Source organism: Somniosus microcephalus, chromosome 33 (genome assembly GCF_052327205.1).
Source record: "Somniosus microcephalus isolate GS21.2 chromosome 33, FLI_Smic_1.0, whole genome shotgun sequence".
In the NCBI taxonomy this organism is placed as follows: Eukaryota; Metazoa; Chordata; class Chondrichthyes; order Squaliformes; family Somniosidae; genus Somniosus; species Somniosus microcephalus.
The window spans coordinates 31,080,421-31,096,418 of record NC_141019.1 but is presented as its reverse complement, the minus strand read 5'-3'; the positions used below and the strand labels follow the sequence as shown (position 1 = coordinate 31,096,418).

The following is a 15,998-nucleotide window of genomic DNA, read 5'->3' as shown; positions in this document are numbered from 1 at the left end:
GACTGCTGCACTGTCGGAGGGACAGTACTGAGGGAGCGCCGCACTGTCGGAGGGGCAGTACTAAGGGAGAGCCGCACTGTCGGAGGGGCAGTACTGAGGGAGCACCGCACTGTCGGAGAGGCAGTACTGAGGGAGCGCCGCACTGTCGGAGGGGCAGTACTGAGGGACTGCTGCACTGTCGGAGGGGCGGTACTGAGGGAGCGCCGCACTGTCGGAGGGGCAGTGCTGAGGGAGCGCCGCACTGTCGGAGGGGCAGTACTGAGGAAGCGCCGCACTGTCGGAGGGGCAGTACTGAGGGAGCGCCGCACTGTCGGAGGGGCAGTACTGAGGGAGCGCTGCACTGTCGGAGGGGCAGTACTGAGGGAGCGCCGCACTGTCGGAGGGGCAGTACAGAGGGAGCGCCGCACTGTCGGAGGGGCAGTGCTGAGGGAGCGCCGCACTGTCGGAGGGGCAGTACTGAGGAAGCGCCGCACTGTCGGAGGGGCAGTACTGAGGGAGCGCCGCACTGTCGGAGGGGCAGTACTGAGGGAGCGCTGCACTGTCGGAGGGGCAGTACTGAGGGAGCGCCGCACTGTCGGAGGGGCAGTACAGAGGGAGCGCCGCACTGTTGGAGGGGCAGTCTTTCGGATGAGATGTTAAACCGAGGCCCTGCCTGCTCTCTCAGGTGGATGTAAAAGATCCCATGGCACTATTTTGTAGAAGAGCAGGGGAGTTCTCCCCGGTGTTCTGGCCAATATTTATCCCTCAATCGACATCACTAAAAAAAACAGATTATCCGGTCATTATCACATTGCTGTTTGTGGGAGCTTGCTGTGCGCAAATTGGCTGCCACGTTTCCTATATTACAACAGTGACTACACTTCAAAAAGTACTTCATTGGCTGTAAAGTGCTTTGGGATGTCCGGTGGTCGTGAAAGGCGCTATAGAAATGCAAGTCTTTCCTTCCTTCCTGTCCTTTTTGTCCTTTTCATTTTTCTCCCCTCCTGTCCTGAAGGTGCTGACTGATGCTGAGGTACAGTTCCATGGACACCGGCAGCCCCTTGATGCCTTGTCGCATGTGCACATACACTAACACCCAAGCCAACACACACCTACTGGGTACCAATCAGGAGTGGGAACCCTGGCTGATGTTCATCCTCCCTGGCCCAGGGTGCTGCAGGGTAATTTCACTGTCCCGGCTGCCTTTTGAAAGAAAAAAAGACAGACTTGCATTTGCACAGCGCCTTTCACGACCACCGGACGTCCCAAAGCCCTTTACAGCCGATGAAGTGCTTTTGGAGTGTCGTCGCTGTTGTTGAGTTAATTGGAGGCTTTTTGCTATCTTGATGGCGAGGGTGTGTAGATGCTCAATTTTGGTGAAGGCAGCTTAAGGGTGAGGGCTTTGATGGTGCAGTGGGTGAGTTTGAATCTGCCCAGATTGATGGGAAGAAAGTCTTCTCTCCCAGCTATAGGGGTCTAAATAAAATGGGTTTGTGGGGGAGTCTCAACCTGGACCCACAGTCGAAAGCTGGCCCCGAGTTTGGCACTAAATTGGCGCGCTCACTCAGAAGGGGGAATTTTAACTCCCGGATGGAAAACTGCCCCGCCCAGGAGCTGCAGTGGGAGGCCGGGCCTGATTAACAATCCACATCATAAACGGGGGTCCACAGGCAGCTCGGCAGCACGCGGCCTGTCAAAACCAGGCCACCAGTCAGGTAAGTCGCCGGACAGTGGGTTCAGGAGGGTTTTGTTAGGTAGATGGTCGGGGGGTGGTGGGGGCCTGAGGCGGCAGTGGCCCAAACCACCTTTGTGGGGCACGGAGAAGCACTCCTGCACCTCCTGACCCCACAAAGATAAGTTTTAAACTTAGCTGACAGGACCTCCGCCAGGTGTCGGCAAGGTTGTTCTGAGCGGGCCGCTAAAATTGCTTCGGGTCCGAATGACATCATAGTACCCCGATATACATTTAGTCACGAGGCTCCCTCCCGAGTCAGGCGGGCGTCTCAATCGCCCGTGGAAACATCGGCGTTAAAATGGCCGCGGGGCAGGAGACGAGCAGCAAGATTACCGCTTGGAAGTTAACTCCTGTCCTGGCTGGTTTGCATCGGCAGAAGGGAATGAAAATTTCCCCCGAGAGAGCCGGGATTCATGGCGTGGGGGACTGGGGAATGTCACGCTGGTGCCTTTGGGGTGCCATTCATTATTGGGGCAATGCAGTGGGAGATGAACGATGTCAGATTCAGTGTGTAAATTGGGCCGATTTTATAAGCCGCTTCCGTATTTTACAGGTGTGTTTTGAGTAAAAGTCTTGCTGTGCAAATGTGCTGGATGGTGTGTATCCCCCTAACCTGTGGTATGGTATAATATAAGGGTAAATCTTGTGAGGCACCACTCCCCTCACTCAACGGGCATGCCCACCTTGATCTGGCCCGTTCTACAATTCCCCCCCCCCCCCCCCCCCCGAGCAAGACTGACAAAGACCACCCGATTGAGATCCCTGGTTCTCCCTCCTGCTCCCCCCACCCATGGCAAAAACTCGAGAGAAATGTTGCGGTAAATGTTGACATTGCATACAAGTTTCTACAATCACATTTTCAGCAGATTTGGGCATCCTGTGGTTCCTGTTGATGGGAGCGCAGGGCAGGTGGGACGTTGCACTGTTAGTCACCTTTTCCAAGAAGAGCAATGGTTGATTCTCATCCTGGTTTGTGCAAGTGACGAGATAATGTTTGACCACATAGTTTACATCACCGTTGGCAAACAAATGAGGGAAGTTTGTGAAATGGTGTCCCTTTAAGAACCGTCACCGAGAGCAGATAAACGTGCAATGGTTTAAGTTGGAAAAGCGAGTCACTGAGTGATGTGCTGCTGTGATCATGATGTGAGAATAGCAGTTTTTTAAAAGCTTGTCTGGTGAGCATGGTATTGATCATTGTAATGATGCATTACAGTGCTCTGAGATTGCTGCAATTGTATTATTGTCGCTTGACCCCATTCCCACTAAACTGCTGACCATCCGCTGTCCTTGCAAACTACCGCCCCATCTTCAACCTCTCTTTCCTCTCAAGTTCTTGAACATATGGTGACACGGTGGCATAGTGGTTAGCACTGTTGCCTCACAGCACCAGGGACCCGGGTTCGAATCCGGCCTCGGGCGACTGTCTGTGTGAAGTTTGCACATTCTCCCCGTGTTTGCGTGGGTTTCCTCCGGGTGCTCCGGTTTCCTCCCACAGTCCAAAGATGTGCGGGTTAGGTTGATTGGCTATGATAAATTGACCCTTAGAGTTAGGGGGATTAAATACGTGGGGTTACGGGGATAGAGTGGGATATGTGTTGGTGTAGGGATTACGGGGATCGGGTGGGATATGTGTCGGTGCAGGCTCGATGGGCCGAAATGGCCTCTATCTGCACTGTGGGGTTTCTGTGATATCGCCTCCCAAATCCGTGCCCATCTTTCTCACAGCTCCATGTTTGAATCTCTCCAGTCCGGTTTCCACTCCTGCCACAGCACTGAACTGGCCCTAAGAAATGTTACCAATGCCATCTTTCTCGTCCTCTTTTGACACTCTGCAGCCTTTGACACAGACGACCACACCGTCCTCTGCCAACACCTCTCCTCCGTTGTCCAGCTCTGTGGGACTGCCCTTGCCTGGTTGCACTCTTACCTATCCAATCGTAGCCAGAGAATCTCCAGCAATGGCTTCTCTTCCTACTTCCGTACTGTTACCTCCAGAATCCCCCAAGGTTCTGCTCTTGGCTTCCCCCTCATCTACATCCTGCCCCTCGGCAACATCATCCACAGGCATGCTGTCAAGTTCCAGATTCCAAATTTTCATCCTCGTGTTCAAATCCATTCATGGCCTTGCTGTTCCCTATCTCTGTAACCTTCTCCAGTCCGACAGCACCACCACCTCCCACCACCCCCCCCCCCCCCCCCGAACTTTCTATTCCTCTGACTCTGCCCTCTTATGCACCCTTCCTTCTTTTCTTCGGCCTACCATTGGTGGCTGTGCCTTCAAGCGCCTACGCCTCACACTCTGGAATTGTCTCCGCCTCTCTACCTCCCTCTCCGACTCTCCTTAAAACCCATCTCTTTGACCAAGATTTTGCTCAGCCCTTCTAATATCTCCTTTGGCTCGGCATCCAGTTTTCTCTGATTATGCCTCTATGAAGCTCCTTGGGACTTTTTTCTACGTTAAATCTGCTATACAACTAGAAATTGTTGTTGTTGGTAGAAGTCATAGAGATATGAAGGGAATTCTGATCAAGTGTAAACTCTTGTGATCCAAATTCATTCTGGGATCTGTGCCCATGATGTCATGAGCAAAAGTGAACCAATTATTTTTTTGACCTAAATCAGCTCCTGTATTTGAATAGGTCAGGAGTTGAAAATTGAGTGACTGTATTCAGCTATTGACAAAAAAAGACATTCTGGTAACTGGGATTAAAACCAGGGTACACTGTATCATGTATTATAGTATTGTGATACATTGGCGCTGTCTATTGGCAAGTTAGAGATGTTACATCTAAATATGGATTTATATAAAACACTTTTTCTTTCTGTGTGCTCTAGCTATGAACGGTGAACTGAACATTAACGGTGTAACCCTTGACTCAGGAGCCAGTACGTCAGAGGCCTTTGCTCCAGCGCCGCCGTCCCTCGAGGTGAGAGACTCTCACCCCAACTCAATGAGCGGGTATGACTTTTTCTGGGACTGCGGACAGTACCAGTCTACAAGTGTAGAGAAACTCAAAGAAAAGGTGATGCTCTCCCAGCTGCCTTCTCAAGGACAACATCAGTCAAATGGTCCTTTTGAAGCTGCTATCAAAGAAGTCCCAATTGAGCCTTCTACAATGCCCAAAAATCTGAAGCTGTGCGATGAGAGGACTCACAATTCCACTGGTTTGGATTTTGATCCCTACGGCTTATGTTCTCCTCAGAAAATTCATTTTGATATGGTCCAAGAAACATCATCTTTCTCCCCAAACCATGAGCTCACTAGGACTATGTCTGAAGAGGTTCAGTCCTTCACATATCCCTATGATCACCAGTATGAACATTGTAACTCTCAGCCGGACATAGTAGACCTAGAAGATGCTGACCTGGACCTCTTCTGCAGCAAAGATTATGAAGAAGTCGTGGAGATGCAGGATAAAGAGTCAGGTACAGTTTATATGGACTGAAGAGCAGCGGAAAAAAATTACTTGACATAATTAAAAGACAGCTGGGAGCTAAACCAGAGTTAACCCCTTCATAACTATATCTACCTGATCAGCTCTCAGTTGTCTTGGTTGGTAAATGCACTAAGCCATATAGGCGAGCAGGAGTTTTTGATGATGTGCTTTGATATTTTAGCCATTTAAATGAGGCCTGCTCATGCCTGGAGAGTGCCTGCTTGGAAAATGAGGTGCGTTGAGAATTCGCGCCCAATTTTTGACCCACGTCCACTGTGGTTCATATGTCGGAGACAGCTAGCCAGTCATTGAGAGATACAGAAGGGTGCTATACCACCCCCTGTGCTTTATTTTGTTAGAATTCAAGAACAATTATTCTTTACAGATAGATACCAGAAATTGTAAACCAAGAGCACGAATAGAATTTTGGAGTTAGTACAATATTTTATTTTTCCACATCTCTCCTGAGCATTTTGCCCCAAACACACAAACCAATTTAATTCTGAAAGCTTAAACATTTCACACACGTTTCACTTCTCTGTCTCACTTCAGGTTCCATACTCAAACGTCTGTGTCACACTTCAAAGGAAAGTATAAAGACACACGCAAAACTCGCCCGGAAGCAAAATGCTAGACCCAGAATGTCTGCAGCTTCTTAGCTGACCTTGCTATGACCCTACCCAGTGTTTTCATTAACAGCAATTAGACTTTGTAATCTTAAAGGCACACCTACACTTTAGCAGAAGGATAATATATTGGCCTAGAAATTGGCCTGAGGCGCCCAAGCGGCGCAAGGTTCGCCTGGGCGCTGGAATTTGCGCCGCGATCGCCGCAAATTCAGTTGAAGTGCCCCTAGAGGGAGACTGGGCACGGCTCGAGGCGCTCCGCGTCCCTCTTAGGGCGCTGAAAGTGAATTTCGCAGCGCTACGTGCCGCAGCGCCACACGCTGCGGCACGGCACGTTGCGGTACTGCAGGCCTTCCTCCCACTGTTAAGGGGGAGGGGCCTGCAACAGCGCGAGCCCCGATCGCCGGCAAAAGAGCCCGGCACCAAGGAGAAGTGCCGGGCTCTCGGGAAACAGTCGGGGGGGGGGACCAGGAGGCCGCCCCGCACCTCCACCTTAACTTGCGCCTCTGCCGGTGCAGCAAGGCCCCGTGAACCGGGCGCGGATAGCGAACGGCGCTACAGCGGCGTTCGCTACCAAATATTGCGATCGGGGCACGAATGGGGCGCTGCGCACACTGATGACGTCATTGGTGGCGGCGCAGCGCAAAAGGCTAACGCCACCATTAGCCCCCCTGCTGAATATCGCGGGAGGCGCAGCCAGTGGCGCTACAGCCACTGACTGCCTCTTTAGGTGCTAACAGGTGGCGCTACTCACCCAATTTTTCCCCCATTGTGTTTTACCTGGTATAATCTTGTCCTTGTAAAAGACAACACCCTTTAACTTCCCACAAGTAGTGCCATTGCGACTTGCCAGCGTATATATGTTTTAAGACCTGTCCTTAACACTTCACATGTCACACTGACATCCAAATTTCTGTGTCACACTTTATTTAAAAACAAAGTGTAAGAAGAAAGCTAGTTTAACCTCTAGTTGATCTAATCGGCCATTTGGGACCGAGGAGAGATTTTTTCACTCAAAGGGTTGTGAATCTTTGGAATTCTCTACCGCAGAGAGCTTGAGTATATTCAAGACAGAGATTGATAGATTTTTGGACTGTAGTGGAACCAAGTGATATGGGGATCGTGCAGGAAAGTGGGGTTGAGGTCGATGATCAGCCATGATCTTATTGAATGGCAGAGCAGGCTCGAGGGGCCGAATGGCCGACTCCTGTTCTTATTTATTATGATCTCTGAGAGCATTTACCCTTTAATTGACCTGAGGCTGGTACAGAAAATACATTTTTTGAACTTGTAGGGGTGTACTAAGCTACACATAGCTGCACTTCAGCAACCGAATAATACATTGGGCCAGAAATTCGGGTCGGAGGCTTCCCACGGGTGCAAGCCCCGACCTGCACTTACCTAGCACGCCGGCCGTTGAGCTGTGGGCCCGCGTGGGATTCCGATCCTGGGCCTGCTCCAAGTGCCGGCGCGCAGTGCTTGCGTATCCCAGGGGCGCAGTTAGTTCGAAGCGTCCCCTGGGATCACGTGGGCCATGGAGAGCCAATGGTAGCAGGGATTCTCTATTCAGATTTGACAGGAAGACCTGTCAAATCTATGAATATAGTTCAGCCCCAAAACATAACTAAAACTTCAAATACATTTTTTTTAAATCCCATTTTTAAAATAACTATAAATTACATAAAATAACTTTTAAACAATAATTTATCTTTTTGAAAAAATTAATTACAGTTTTTAACGGGGCTAAAAATAAACTTCCCTTTCTTTAAAGTATTTAAAAATAATAAACCTGTGGAAAAAATGTTTTAATTTTACTTAATTCACCACTTACCTTGTTAAAAGCAGGCCTTGCGACTGCTTTTTAAAAGCGTAGCTGCTGGAGATTTACCCTCCCGGAGAAACCTGTTTTAAAAAAAAACCTGGAAGTTCCAGGCGTACGCGCTGCCTCTCCGGCGCGCGTGTTCGACCTGTGAACCCCTTCCTTTAAGGGAACGGAAGTTCCGGTTTCCCGCGCATGCGCAGTGCATGTACGAAACCGGCACTTTCGTTGGGCCGACGCGTGAGTACCCAGCGCGTACTCACCCGTGGGGACCCGAAGTTCTGGCCCATTGTGTGTTACATTTAATGCTCCAGTCCTTATAGCATAATCTTGGCCCTACTGTAAATAGCACAGTGAGAACTCTGCTACTACAGTTCAAAATATTGCAGAGTCCAACACGTTCAAAAATGTCTCACAATTCAAGGGCTGGATTTTACCAGTCCCAAGGAGGCGGGATTGCCGGGAAAGTTGCAGAATTTGGGGGCGGGTGGCAAACCCGCCCCCAACCCGCCTCCGTGCCCTCTTGCCAAGAAGCGGGAAGCTGTCCCGCCCCGGGTCCCGTCTCCTTGGAGGCGGGAATGGATTAAAGCCTATTAATTGCCTATTAACAGGTAGTTAACAGACAGAAATGGGATTATCCCCATTTTTCATCCTGAAGTGCGGGCTTCCCGACCTCTGGGAACCCCGCCAGGGTGTAGGAGGCGGGTAGGAGGTCTGCGGGGGTCAGAGGGGTCTGAAAGTGCGATGTAGAGGTGAGTGATGGGTGCAAGTGTGGAGTGGTAAGTATGTGAGGTGAGTGTAAAGTGTTAGAAAATGTTCATTTACCTTTGTTTCTGCCTACAGCCTTCAGCCGCTGTGGAGCCGTAGTCCCCGACATCGCCATTGTAGAGATCACAGACTGGCTGTTGGATCCTCCGATACAACAGCCAGCTGATTTCTGCAAAGTTGAAAGGTTTGATGAGTCCTGAACACAAGAACTCATCAAACTGCACAGAATGTCAGTGTTTGACAGCTTCACAGAGCTGTCAAACGATGACATTTCTTCTTTCAAAAGTTCTTGACAGATGACGCGTCGTACGTTGACGTGCTCTGTCAGTGACTTCCCCCTAATTGGCCTGCTGAGCCCGCTGGGCGGGCTTAACAAGGTCAATCAGGGGAAGATCCTGCTGGTTGGCCAGAAGCTGATGGAGGCGGGACTGAAACCGGGCAAGCAGCAGTCCCGCCTCCAACACGCCTCCATTCATAAAATCCAGCCCCAAGTGTCTACATGGCAAAGCAGAATCATGATTTCCTTTTTTTAACCGTGCCAGTTGATTTGTTTGGCTCAAAAATTCCATTGATGAAAATCAAATCAAAACCCGCTTTTATTTACAAAAGCTGCCAATCACCAATTGGCAACCACCACAAAACCAATCCAATTCCTCAAGATTTTCGCCATTGCCTTTCAGCAGCCATATTGGTTTTCACCTAGTCCCAACTACATTATGCATAAGTTGTGTTTTATTAGAATTATTTTTAAAGTTATCCATTGTAATTTAGAAGTGGTTCCAATCATTTACTCTCAAGCAGGTCTCCCTCTCTCTGTGAGGCCTGGGACTTGAGTTCTGCAGCATTTCTAAAGCTTGCGTTGTCTTCAGTATTGAAGTAGTCAAGGCTCACCTAGATAGCGGATTACAACACTCCAAACGCTCTCTACATGCACTAGAACTTTAAGAATGCACTTAAGGCTGCCACATTATGCTCAGTCAAAGTTGTCAGGGGCAGGGCTTGCAAGCAAGAAGTTACGTGGTGGCCTGTGACTGGCCAGTTTTAACTGTCAGTCATTACAAAATCCTGGTACATGCACCTCAAGCTTTGTTTTTGAGATATAGAACACATTTTGGTAGGGGACTAAAACACCTTTTTATCATTATCATCAACAATGCTGAGTCCCAAGATGTTGATGGTGGGGTCTCAACGATAGTGGTACCATTGAAAGTCGGGGAGATTACAGGAAAGATGTGATTGCACTCGAGGGGGTGCAGAGGAGATTTACGAGGATGTTGCCAGGACTGGAGAATTTTAGCTAGGAGGAAAGAGTGGATAGGCTGGGGTTGTTTTCTTTGGAACAGAGGAGGTTGAAGGGAGACTTAATTGAGGTGTATAAAATTATGAGGGGTCTAGATAGAGTGGATAGGAAGACCTATTTTCCTTAGCAGAGAGGTCACTAACCAGGGGACACAGATTTAAAGTAATTGGTAGAAGGATTAGAGGGGAGTTGAGGAGAATTTTTTTCACCCAGAGGGTGGTGGGGGTCTGGAACTCACTGCCTGAAAAGGTGGTAGAGGCAGAAACCCTCATCACATTTAAAAAGTACTTGGATATGCACTTGAAGTGCCGTAACCTACAGGGCTACTGACCAAGAGCTGGAAAGTGGGATTAGGCTGGAGAGCTCTTTGTCGGCCGGCACAGACACGATGGGCCGAATGGCCTCCTTCTGTGCCGTAAGTTTGTACGATTCTATGATTCTAGATAGCTGGGCTTTCTCTTGTTCATGATGGTCATTACCTGGCACTTAAGTGGTGTGAGTGTCACCTGCCACTTGTCAGCACAGGCCTAGATGCTTTCCACATTCTGCTGTAGGCTGGCATGAGCTGCTTCATTGTTGAAGGAGCTGTGAATGGAGCTGAATATTGGAATTATCAATGAACAGCCCCACTCCTGACTTTATGATGGAGGGACGATCAAGCAGCTGAAGGTGGTTTTGCCGAGGACTTTTACTGCAACCCATTTTGAGGACAGCATATGTTTTTTGGAAGAGAAAAATAACAGCAACCACAAAATAAATGATAATGAATAAATACATGTTGGAAAACAAACCGCATTGGTTAGGTGAGCACTATAAAATAGCTGGCGTGGGCTTGGTGCAGTGACTCAAGTGGGTGTGAGACCCAGGAACACGCGGTGTGGATTTTTTTTAAATTCGTTCCTGGGATGTGGGCGTTGCTGGCAAGGCCAGCATTTACTGCCCATCCCTAATTGCCTTTGAGAAGGTGGTGGTGAGCCGCCTTCTTGAACACCTGCAGTCCGTGTGGTGAAGGTACTCCCACAGTGCTGTTAGGGAGGGAGTTCCAGGATTTTGACCCAGTGACGATGAAGGATCAGTGATATATTTCCAAGTCAGGATGGTGTGTGACTTGGAGGGGAACTTGGAGGTGGTGGTGTTCCCAGGCGCCTGCTGCCCTTGTCCTTCTAGGTGGAAGAGGTCGCGGGTTTGGGAGGTGCTGTTGAAGAAGCCTTGGCGAGTTGCTGCAGTGCTTCTTGTAGATGGTACACACTGCAGCCACGGTGTGCCGGTGGTGGAGGGAGTGAATGTTTAAAGTGGTGGATGGGGTGCCAATTAAACGGGCTGCTTTGTCCTGGATGGTGTTGAGCTTCTATTGTTGGAGCTGCACTCATCCAGGCAAGTGGAGAGTATTCCATCATACGCCTTACTTGTGCCTTGTAGATGGTGGAAAGGCTTTGTGGAGTCAGGAGGTGAGACACTCGCTGCAGAATACCCAGCCTCTGACCTGCAGAATACCCAGCCTCTGACCTGCAGAATACCCAGCCTCTGACCTGCAGAATACCCAGCCTCTGACCTGCAGAATACCCAGCCTCTGACCTGCTCTTGTTGCCACAGTATTCATGTGGCTGGTCCAGTTAAGTTTCTGATCAATGGGATGTGTGACCTGGGATCATTCTTTCACACATTAGTTACTCATGCTGAAACAAAAGGCAGCAAGCCAAGAGAGGGAATCCTAAACTTTCTACGTGCATGCTTAAGTTGAGCTGCAGCTGGGTGGGCTGGGCCTGGCAGTAAGTGATCGGAAGAGGATGCACTCAAGGTCAGGGATAGTCATGAGGCTCGGTAGGGCATGGAAGATGGGAAAGTTTATATATAAATAGCACTTGTGTTATTATATAATAAATATAGGGACGTTCTACTCGGTAACATGCCAAATGTTATATCTGTGTATTAATTAAAGTATTAATAACAAGTGTGTCTACACCTACAGACATCGCACTTGTTACAGATGCAAAACCCTCTAAAAATGCTGTGTCCTTCTGAGCAGCAGCCTCAAGCTGACGTTATCCCAATCTTCAAAGTTCCCTCCCCAAGCAATTAAACTCTGAATGAAGGATTAATCAAGGATAGTCAGCATGGCTTTGTCAGGGGGAGATCATGTCTAACCAATATGATTGAATTTTTCGAGGGGATGACTAGGTGTGTGGATGAGGGTAGTGCAGTTGATGTAGTCTACATGGACTTCAGTAAGGCTTTTGACAAAGTCCCGCATGGGAGACTGGTCAAGAAGGTAAGAGCCCATGGGAGCCAGGGCAATTTGGCACATTGGATCCAAAATTGGCTTAGTGGCAGGAGGCAGAGGGTGATGGTCGAAGGTTGTTTTTGTGACTGGAAGCCTGTGTCCAGTGGTGTACCGCGGGGATCGGTGCTGGGTCCTTTGCTGTTTGTAGTGTACATTAATGATTTAGATATGAATGCAGGAAGCATGATCAGTAAGTTCGCAGATGACACGAAAATTGGTGGAGTGGTAAATAGCGAGGAGGGAAGCCTCGGGCTACAGGACGATATAGATGGGTTGGTCAGATGGGCAGAACAGTGGCAAATGGAATTTAACCCTGAAAAGTGTGAGGTGATGCATTTTGGGAGGACTAACAAGGCAAGGGAATACACAATGAATGGTAGGACCCTAGGAAGGACAGAGGATCAGAGGGACCTTGGTGTGCATGTACATAGATCCCTGAAGGCAGCAGGACAGGTAGATAAGGTGGTTAAAAAGGCATATGGGATACTTGCCTTCATTAGCCGAGGCATAGAATATAAGAGCAGGGAGGTTATGATGGAGCTGTACAAAACGCTAGTTAGGCCACAGCTAAAATACTGTGTGCAGTTCTGGTCGCCATACTATAGGAAGGATGTAGAGGAGACTCACCAGGATGTTACCTGGGCTGGAGAGCTTCAGCTATGAATAGAGACTGGACAGGCTGGGGTTGTTTTCCTTAGAGCAGAGAAGGCTGAGGGGGGATCTGATTGAGGTGTACAAAATTATGAGGGGCATAGATAGGGTAGATAGAAAGGAACTTTTCCCCTTAGTAGAGGGGTCAATAACCAGGGGGCATAGTTTCAAGGTAAGGGGCAGGAGGTTTAGAGGGGATTTGAGGAAGAACTTTTTCACCCAGAGGGTGGTTGGAATCTGGAACTCACTGCCTGAAAGGGTGGTAGAGGCAGGAACCCTCAACATTCAAGAAGCATTTAGATGAGCACTTGAAGCGCCATAGCATACAAGGCTACGGACCAAGTGCTGGAAAATGGGATTAGAATAGACAGGGCTTGATGGCCGGCACGGACGCGATGGGCCGAAGGGCTTCTTTCTGTGCTGTATAACTCTATGACCTCACCCTATGCTTACTTAACAGGAGTGAGACTTTGTGGCCTTAACAGGAAACAGTTCCACTTTAGCAGAATAGTATATACAGTAGTACATTCCAAGGTACAATACGCCTGGCCTTACAATCTGATTTGCCAGGAGTAACATAATAGGAGATTGTTAGTGTCTCTAAATAATATAATAAAACCGATATGTATAGTGCGTGTTTGTCCACCACGTTTAGAAACATAGAAGATAGGAGCAGGAGTAGGCCATTTGGCCCCTCTAGCCTGCTCCGCCATTCAATGCGATCATGGCTGATCATCCAAGTTCAGTACCCGGTCCCTGCTTTCTCCCCATATCCCTTGATCCCTTTAGCCTTAAGAAATATATCCAACTCCTTCTTGAATATATTTAATGAATTGGCCTCTACTGCCTTCTGTGGTAGAGAATTCCACAGGTTCACCACTCTCTGGGTGAAGAAATAATTCCTCATTTCTGTCCTAAAAGGCCTACCCCTTATCCTTAGACTATGACCCCTGGTTCTGGACTCCCCCGCCATCGGGAACATCCTTCCTGCATCTAGTCTGTCCAATCCTGCCAGAATTTTATAAGTTTCAATGAGATCCCCTCTCATTCTTCTAAACTCCAGCGAGTACAAGCCCAATCGACCCAATCTCTCCTCATACGTCATTCCTGCCATCCCAGGTATCAGCCTGGTGAATCTTCGCTGAACTCTTTCCATGGCAAGAATATCCTTCCTCCGATAAGGCGACCAAAACTGCACACAATACTCAAGATGTGGTCTCACCAAGGCCCTGTACAACTGCAGCAAGACATCCTTGTTCTTGTACTCAAACCCTCTCGCTATGAAAGCCAACACACCATTTGCCGCCTTAACCGCCTGCTGCACCTGCATGCTTACCTTCAGCGACTGGTGCACAAGGACACCCAGGTCTTGTTGCACTTCCCCTTCGCCCAATCTATTGCCATTCAGATAATAATCTGCCTTCCTGTTTTTGACACCAAAGTGGATAACCTCACATTTATTCACGTTATATTGCATCTGCCATGCTTCTGCCCAGTCACCCAACCTGTCCCAATCATCCTGTAGTTTCTCGGCATCCTCCTCACAGCGCACACGCCCACCCAGCTTTGTGTCGTCTGCAAATTTGGAGATATTACATCTAGTTCCCTTGTCTAGATCATTAATATATATTGTCAATAGCTGGGGTCGAAGGACCGATCCCTGCAGTACCCCACTAGTCACTGCCTGCCCCTCGGAAAAAGACCCGTTTATTCCAACTCTTTGCTTTCTATCTGCCAACCAGTTCTCTATCCAAGTCAATACCTTGCCCCCAATCCCATGTGCCTTAACTTTACATGCTAATATCTTATGTGGGACCTTATCGAAAGCCTTCTGAAAGTCCAAATACACCACATCCACTGGTTCTCCCTTATCTATTCTACCAGTTACATCCTCAAAAAATTCCAGTAGGTTAGTCAAGCATGATTTACCTTTTGTAAATCCATGTTGACTTTGTCCGATCCTGTCACTGTTTTCCAAGTGCTCTGCTATTACATCTTTTATAATGGACTCTAGCATTTTCCCCACTACTGATGTCAGGCTTACCGGTCTGTAATTCCCCGTTTTCTCTCTACCACCTTTTTTGAATAGTGGGGTAACATTAGCTACCCTCCAATCCATGGGTACTGTTCCAGATTCCATCAAATGTTGGAAGATGATCAGCAATGCATCTACTATTTCTAGGGCCACTTCCTTAAGTACCCTAGGATGTAGATTATCAGGCCCTGGGGATTTATCGGCCTTCAATCCCATCAATTTCCTTAATACCATTTCCCTACAAATACTGATTTCTTTCAGTTCCTCCCTTTCATCAGACCCTATGTTCCCTGACATTTCTGGGAGGTTATTTGTGTCCTCCTTTGTGAAGACAGAACCAAAATATGTATTTAATTGGTCTGCCATTTCTTTGTTCCCCATTATAAATTCCCCTGATTCTGGCTGCAAGGGACCTACGCTTGACTTCACCAATCTTTTTCTCTTCACATATCTATAAAAGCTTTTACAGTCAGTTTTTATGTTCCCTGCAAGCTTACTCTCATATTCTATTTTCCCTTTCTTAATTAATCCCTTTGTCCTCCTTTGTTGAATCCTAAACTGCTCCCAATCCTCTGGATTACTGCTTTTTTTGGCCAATTTATATGTCCTCTCCTTGGATCTTTCAGGTGTCACGCTGTCTATATGTATATTTCTGTGTCACGTTTTCATTCGGTTTTCTCAAATTTCATATTCATACAATGGCAATATAAAAATCTTGCATCAAGCACCTGTCTGTCACACTGCTGCTGCCACGTTTCAAAGCATCACCACCTTCTCGATGCAAAATAATCACAAGAGCAGGAAAGCCCGTCATTGACCTGGAGCTTGAAGTTTACAAGCCAATTCCTCTGCCCTCTGACCGCAGCAGTTACCTGCAGTCACCTAGATTAATCTATCAAATGCAGTAGCCTTAAAGGAACAGTCATGGTGTGGAGATGCCGGTGTTGGACTGGGGTGGACAAATGTAAGAAGTCACACAACACCAGGTTATAGTCCAACAGTTTTATTTGAAATCACAAGCTTTCGGAGCGCTGCTCCTTTGTCAGGTGAAGTGGAGAGATGCATAAAGACACAGCTTATATAGTCAGAGAATAATGCCAGATGATTACAGGTAATCTTTCTAACTGCCATTTATCATACCTCGGCAGAGAGATAATCACAGCAATCAAAGGTGTAAATGGTGTCCAAACAGGTCAGTCAGGAAAACATTACATCAAAGAACAATGAGGTGGGGTCACAAGGGGTCAAATGTTGCAGATGCTGGGGTCTGTATGAAAAACAAAAAACAGACGAAAAAACTTTTTTTTGCTGGAAACCACAGCACAAAAACATTTGACCCCTTGTGACCCCACCTCATTGTTCTT

At 48.1% G+C, this 15,998-nt stretch overlaps 1 protein-coding gene across 3 annotated transcripts in view; it reads left to right on the top strand.

Annotated features, from left to right (window-relative positions):
* The window catches only part of LOC147097089 (bromodomain adjacent to zinc finger domain protein 2A-like), a 145,209-nt gene that overhangs the window by 47,910 nt on the left and 81,301 nt on the right, over positions 1-15,998 (top strand). For all 3 annotated transcript variants that reach the window (XM_085972904.1, XM_085972905.1, XM_085972903.1), the window contains exon 2: positions 4,553-5,143. In XM_085972904.1, the coding sequence (XP_085829030.1) occupies positions 4,555-5,143 (589 nt within the window). In that variant the 5' untranslated portion in view covers positions 4,553-4,554. The remainder of the gene's footprint in view (positions 1-4,552; positions 5,144-15,998) is intronic.